This window comes from Chenopodium album, chromosome 9, assembly GCF_948465745.1.
Source record: "Chenopodium album chromosome 9, dcCheAlbu1.1, whole genome shotgun sequence".
Lineage (NCBI taxonomy): Eukaryota > Viridiplantae > Streptophyta > Magnoliopsida > Caryophyllales > Amaranthaceae > Chenopodium > Chenopodium album.
Genome location: NC_137842.1, coordinates 68129341 through 68136923, shown reverse-complemented (window position 1 = coordinate 68136923; position 7583 = coordinate 68129341). Strand labels below are relative to the sequence as shown.

Genomic DNA, 7583 nt, shown 5'->3' with positions numbered 1-7583 from the left:
GGAATAGTGAAATTGCATTATCCATAAAATTCCATGATCATTTCAATACACTCTCTCCAACTCTAACTTCCATTCTTGCTCCCTCTACTCTCACTGCTCTCTACCTCTCCAATGGCGTCCTCTCTCTCCTTGCCACCCCACTACTTGTCGACTTCACTTCCATCACTTAAACGCCCATTTCTACCACCATCATTCCCGTCGCCGGTACTTCTCCGGCCGGCGATTTCTCATTCTCCGGCGAACTTGAGTTTGAGCTTTTTGGGCAACAAAAGTAGGAACTTTTTGTATAGGGAAGGTGTTATTGTCAGAGCTGAAGATAAGGCCAGAGGCTCGTCACCTCCGCCACAACTTAAGGTCTTCTCATTTTTGATTTATTTTATTTTATTTTATTTTTGAATTATTTTTAATATTGTAATTGTTGATTTCTTGGAATAGATTGATGAATTACTACTGAATTAGTATGATTGTTTTTGCGTTGACTTGAGAAAAATAGGGATTAATTGTTTGTAATTAGAAATGGTGGAATTGATCTTGTTTTGACAGTTTTACGGTTCAACGCTATTGGATTATATTGGAAAAGAAAACCATTGTTATTATCTTGAATTCTAATATAGAGTATTTGAGCTTGCTTCTGGTATGAGTTTATTTATTTATTTATTTTGTGGTGAGGTTCTTTCTTGCTGACATGGTTTTGGGGGTAATTGGAGGTTGCTTGGGTATTTTTACTGTTAAATAGCAAATTGAATTACTGGAATTGCGCATTAATTGTCATGGATATCCGAAAATCGGGTTGTAATGGTAGAGTGCAGGCTTAGAAAGTTGAATTGGCTGAGGTTGGATACTGTAAATGGATATAATGAGTTGAGCAAAATCCTATTTGTATTTTGCTGCTATGTTACTTGTAACCTTCTTTTCACCTATATAGTATATACTCACGTTTGATGATCGATTCCCAATCAAACATAAACACTAGACGCTTTACATCAGAACTTTAATACGCTGATATAGCTATGTTTGACACAATGATACTTGGATTGGGTGACTAATCTTGTCTGAGGAACATAGTTTTGCTGTAGTCCACTGCATATATGTGTTAGTATGTTACATGTATTGTTCAACTCACTGTATTTGTGTTGAATACTGAACATTGTGGGGTAGGGAAACAGACATTTCTTATGTAGGTCAGACCATCATAAACATGATGTTTGACATGTATGGAAGTTGGATTCCTGAGCCGCGTGCATTTAGCAATGTAGCATAGTTGGCTGGACCTTAAAATTCATGTAATTGCTCATTATTTCATTAATAGAGTATTGTGTATTATAATTTCTTGACGTGACTACTTCTGAGTTGTGCATTTACCTTATTAGTGTATACTCAGGAGCTGATAAATTCATCAGGGGAATGTGATCCAATATGCTCAGCTGATGAAACAAGTTCCCAAGATTTCGAAGCCAGTTATCGGCCAAAGACTGATTTGCTGAAAGCTCTTGCTATTTTTGCTGCTGCTTTGACAGGCGCTGTAGCCATTAATCATTCCTGGGTTGCTGCTAATCAGGTTAATTTTGTTTTAATGTTTGATTGCACTATTGCAAGCTTTGCTTATGCATATTGCTTTAGACCTGAAGTAGCATGCTGATAGAAGATTATTGATAAAATCTTGTGATGCAGGATCTTGCTATGACATTGCTATTTGGAATAGGATATGCCGGGATCATATTTGAGGAATCTCTGGCTTTCAATAAAAGTGGAGTAGGTTTGATCATGGCAGTAAGCTTGTGGGCTGTAAGAAGCATAGGGGTAAGTTTTTCTTTACTTGTGGAATTTTCTGGCAGTTTAATACTTTGCTGTTTCACAAATATTGCAACAATTACCATCTAAGGAAGTTTCACAACTATTGCAACTTTTCCTTATTTGCACATGTTTTCTCTCTTTCTCTCACCTCATCACATAGGTCTCTATCTTTATAATTCTCTATCTATCTCCTCTTCTTAAAATCTGTGTCCCATTCCCACAATGCAATATTTGGGAAACAAAGGAAGTAGATGGTAAATATTTTAAATGCCTAACATGCTCTCTTTAACATGTTAGTTTGCTAGTTGCTAAGTTAAATGCTCTAGACGTTCTATTATGCTAGTCACGTACAGAGGAAATGTTTACAGCACCAAATTTACTTGTTTTCTATCTTCTCATGGAAGTAGCTAAAGCAATTAGAGTAATAGCAAGGAGTGATTTGCAGCTTGAATAAGTGGAGTTAGCAGAATAGCAGTTACAATAAATTTATTGACTCTAGTGCTCCCCACGAATGAGAAGCAAAAAGCTGTGCATTGTATACTCGTTATATCTGGTGTGAGTTTGTAGCACTGCATATGTGATATAATCATATAATAATCAATAATTAAATAACTATACCAATACTAAGATCAATAGAAGTTATCAGTCCCCCATATCTTTTGCATATTAGACAGTCATTTCATAACATATCATTTATTTGTATCTAAATATTTTGTAGGCTCCATCTACTGAGGTTGCTTTGTCAGAGCTAGAGCATGCCACTGCTGAAGTCAGCCAAATTGTTTTCTTTCTGTTAGGTGCGATGACAATCGTTGAAATAGTTGATGCTCATCAAGGCTTTAAGCTTGTCACTGAGAATATTACAACGCGTAAACCACGTACCCTCTTATGGGTGGTAAGTTCTTTGTTTGATTAGTTACTAGACGTTCAAATCCAACACATTTGGTGAAGGGGAAATTTTCATGTCCAGCAATAAATAGTGCAAACAACAGTGGCTTTAGCAGCTACTTTAGATTAAAAGATGAAGATATCTTTCTAAGCAATATCCGAGATTAAAGCTATGGTCTTTACTTTACTGTTTGTTAATATTTATTTATTTTGGTTTCTCATGTCTTCTGTTTTCCCCTCGGTATACTTACAACTTTACTAACGTCCGGATATTCTTTGCAATGGCACCTTTTCTTCTATTGCATGTCTCTACAAGTGCTTTGGAAAAATGTTTGAATAGCATAAATAGCTCACGTTTATTACTTAATTAGAGATATGTTGCTCAACATGTTGGTCATTCTGCCGAAAAAGTAATGATCATCGAATCTAGAAGTGAAAGGCAGACTACACATTTTATTTTCAAAATCTAAGGAAAATTTAAGTGTTCACTTCATTGGACTGACAAAGGATTTATGGCTGAACTTAATTTGAGCATCTACTTGCAGCTTGGGGTTAGAGTGAGTCTGCAACCCCTGTTTGGGTTGGAGTTAGGGTGAGGCTTGAGGGAAGGCTATTGTATAATACTAAAAACAAAAGCTTTTGTTCTACTCACTTTCTGTTTATGTAGGTTTTTTTTTTTTTTTTTTTTTTTTTTTTTTTTTTGCTATTCTCACTTTTCTTAACTCCATTTATTTGTGGAATTCCACCATCTTACCTCTCATACAGTCATACCCCACAATATATCCACTTTTCCACACTCTCTCTAACCGTATTCACAATCTTCTTATATCCACCCACCTTTTTACACATTTTCTCTTGCTTAGTCTTACACTCATCCATTTTTACGCTCTTTCTTATTTTTTCTTACACCCACTCATGGTTTTGGAAGTTTTTTGAAACTACATATCTACAATTTGTGAGTCAAACAAATAATTAAAATAAATGTGGAGGTAATAATAATACTATATTATTTTAATATTAACAATCTCTCTTAAATTATAGACATAAGACTATATGTGTCTCTTTTTTTTCCCCTGTATTGAATCTATTGTATATTCTTGCTAACTTAACTTTACAAGTTGTTAAGTTGTGATATGATATTCTGTATTCTACCACACTGCAGGTTGGTTTTGTAACCTTTTTTCTGAGTTCAATTCTTGACAACCTAACTTCTACAATAGTCATGGTTTCTTTGCTGAGGAAACTAGTTCCCCCATCTGAGTACCGCAAGTAAGCTCCCTAACTTTTTTTTGGGGTCTACTAGCTTTAAGTGAAATAATATTGAATTTTGAATTCTAAGCCATTCTTTTAAAACTTTCTTGAATTTTATTCTTGGTTATCCTTTAAAACTCCCTTATTTTTTCCTAAATACTCTTTCGTTTTCCCACTTTACTCACCTTTTTTCAAACTCTTTCAAATGATTATATTGTTATGTCCTTGTCTTTATATCGTACGATTCATGTTAGCCGACCTTAAATCATTTCGGGATTAAGGCTTTGTTTGTCACTTTGTTGTAATGAAGGTGCTCAAATTTGCTTAATGTTACAAAGTCATTAGTCGTTGAACCTTAAAATTTGCTGGAGTAAAAGAAAATACTGTCTTCATACCTGTATGTTTGTGCAAATGAAACATGAAATGTACTAGCTATAAACATTTCATGTTATTTATAACATGAAATGTTTATTTACAAGTACCACAGGAGTTGGAAATATTTAGAAGTAGATGATTTCCATATAGGCCTTCCCTAGTGGGAATCAATTTTTCATTATTACTTTTGTTGATTTCCATATAGGCCTTCCCTAGGTTGAGAGTTATTCTTCTTACAAGAAAATTACACTGAAAATAGAAAATCTCAGAAAGTTAACCGACAAGATGCCTATGAATGCCAATCCATAAAAGCCAAGTTCTCATGAATGTCAATCTCTAGAAGCTGGTTACTAATGAATGTCAATTAATAGAACCCAATCAAGCTAAAAGAATATTCAAGAGGTTTTTTTTTTTTTTTTTTTTTTTTTTTTTTTGGCGGGGTGGGGGATGTTTTGTGATAGTAGAGGTTATCCACTTATTTTGCAACACAGGGGCTTTTATTCCTAGAAATTTTCTAATTGGGGCCTGAGCTGTGCAAGAGAAAACTGCGACGTATTACAATTTTACATGGACAACCTTATAACTGTCAGTCATATGGAAAGTTGGTTCCTGTCAATATAGCTTCATTTCAATTATTATTCTTAATTCTCAAAAAAGACCCACTTATGGTTTCCCTTTTGTGTGTTGTCTGTGTTTAGATCCATTTTTAAAATGCGCCAATAACACTTGCGGCCAGATTTGTCTGCATTCTTCAAACAGCTTGTGCCCCTGTACATCCCATACTGTACTCATGACTTCATGAGAGTATAAGATTATACTTAATAATATCTCTGGCAGGATTCTTGGAGGTGTTGTTGTCATAGCTGCAAATGCTGGGGGTGCTTGGACTCCCATTGGTGATGTCACAACTACCATGCTTTGGATTCATGGTCAGATATCCACACTGCCCACAATTAAGGTTTGTCATGGTTGATGAATCAGATTTCCTAAAATAGTAATGGTTTGTGATAGCTTGATAGGTTTTCCATTTCTCCCAAAACTCTTATTAAGATTTGAGTGTACGGGGAGGATCGGAAATTTTCATACAATTATAGAAGTAATATGTGTGATGAATAATTTTATTAGTCAATCATGAGGGGTTAGGTTGATGTCAGTCATGTCCTAGGGAGTTTCATTGTTGTGGTGGCCACTGTCCTACATTCTGCAACATTCAATCTAGGTCTAGAATTACGTCTCACATGTTGAAAGTACTAAGCATATCTGCCTGTCATAAGTTGAGATTCCTGACAACTGCTTCTAATTTCATTATAGCTTCCCAATCTTGACATGTCTTTGGGTTTTGTAGGCCTTGTTTATACCTTCTGCTGTTTCTTTGGCTGTTCCGTTGGCCCTTATGTCACTTACAAGGTATGTTTCTTACTTATGAGTGCAGTATATTCTGTCAGCTGAGAAAAATGATTCTTAAGCTATACCAATCTCTTTTTTCCCCATCACAGTGAAGCTAATGGAAAGGCAACAGAATCTGCTGGTGTCTTGGCATCTGAGCAGATGGCACCTCGAGGGCAGCTTGTTTTTGCAGTAGGTATTGGTGCTTTGGTCTTTGTTCCCGTGTTCAAATCCCTTACTGGTCTGCCTCCGTATATGGGCATGCTTTTAGGACTTGGTGTTCTCTGGCTATTAACAGATGCCATTCACTTTGGTGAATCTGAAAGGCAGAGACTGAAAGTACCTCAAGCTTTGTCTCGAATTGATACTCAAGGGGCTCTTTTCTTCTTAGGAATTCTTTTGTCTGTTGCAAGGTGATTTCAAACCCATTTATTAATTTTGCATCTCTGTTAAACTGTGTTTATTCTTTTTTTTTTTTTTTTTTTTTTTTTTTTTTTTTTCTTTTTTCTTTTGGGTGTTTGAGCTGTCTTGTCTTATTTGTGGCTTGACTGCATTGCGTACTTTCTTTTTGTTTGGGGAATTGGGGTGTACCGAGGGGGTTGGTTAAATGAGGTGCTCAAATCTTTGATAATTAATGAATGAATTTGCACTTGCACATATCCACGGATTACAGTGGACTAAAACTTTCACATTTTCATCAACATTCTGATGGAGTCCTCTTTTCAAATTTTTATGGCTGTAGCTTGGAAGCAGCAGGAATCCTTCGGGAGCTGGCAAATTACCTTGATGCTCAAATACCAAATGTTGAGCTCATTGCCAGTGCAGTAGGGGTGGTTTCAGCAATTATAGATAATGTTCCTATTGTTGCAGCAACAATGGGAATGTATGATGTTACTTCATTTCCGCAAGATTCTGAATTCTGGCAGCTAATTGCATATTGTGCTGGTACTGGTGGCTCCATGTTAATTATAGGATCTGCAGCCGGAGTTGCCTACATGGGCATGGAAAAGGTTGATTTTTTTTGGTATTTCAAGAAGGTAATACATTCATCATGTTGACATATCAATTTTATCAGTTTTAATCTTTTAAATTGAGCTCATCACACAAGTCTGTTTTGCGCAGGTGAGTGGTTTTGCTTTTGCTGGGTATGCTGCTGGAATTGCAGCTTATTTGGCTATACATAACCTTGATATCTCCCTGCCTACTACACTCGCTCATGTCCCGTTCCTGTCTGGATGAATTTCTTCCTTAAAGACAGCAAATATGATTTGCTTGAAGCAAGAACTCTAGCTAGACACGGTCTGGAACCTCTAGTGTTGAGACTCAAAGCAATTGTGAATAAGCAGATGAGAATCACGGGAAGCTTCCCAAATACGTCAAGAGATTAGCTAGGTTAATAGGAAATAAATCCAGCGTAGCTTAAGGTTGTTATTATGCTTTGAAAACAAAAATCTTAAAAATAGACTAATATTGTTCGAGTTGTTCAGTAAAAATAGACTACTCATATTCTGCAATTTATAGTCAATTAGACAATTACAGCTGAATAACTGAGTTCACAGCTGAGTATACTTTCTTGTTTTGGGAAGGAAATTTTGTGGGAAATCAAATTACCATGTAATAATCTGTTTCTGTGATAATTACCCCGTATCTTATTAAAAAAAAAAAAGTTGTAATTAACCTTATAACGCATAAATTGTTCTAAAAAGAGATTTATTGTCGGATTTCAGGAGTTTGAATATTTTGCTGGCGTTGACTTATTGTTGATTGCCTTTTTTTCCTTTGCCCCTCCATTTTCAACCTAAATTTTTATCTTTCTCAAAGCCCTCATGTATGTTCTCATTCACAAAATTGGTTTTTATAAGGTAGTTTTTCATAATTTCTTTTCTTTT

At 35.6% G+C, this 7583-nt stretch overlaps 1 protein-coding gene across 1 annotated transcript; it reads left to right on the top strand.

Moving 5' to 3' along the window:
- LOC145558932 (sodium/proton antiporter 1-like) lies at positions 1-7415 on the top strand. The gene is made up of 10 exons (XM_081620307.1): positions 1-354; positions 1382-1558; positions 1672-1800; positions 2513-2689; positions 3845-3951; positions 5146-5266; positions 5654-5715; positions 5805-6107; positions 6437-6731; positions 6817-7415. The coding sequence occupies exons 1-10, from the start codon at positions 112-114 to the stop codon at positions 6931-6933; spliced, it is 1731 nt and encodes a 576-aa protein (XP_081476433.1). The 5' UTR covers positions 1-111; the 3' UTR covers positions 6934-7415.
- The last annotated feature ends 168 nt before the right edge of the window (positions 7416-7583 follow it).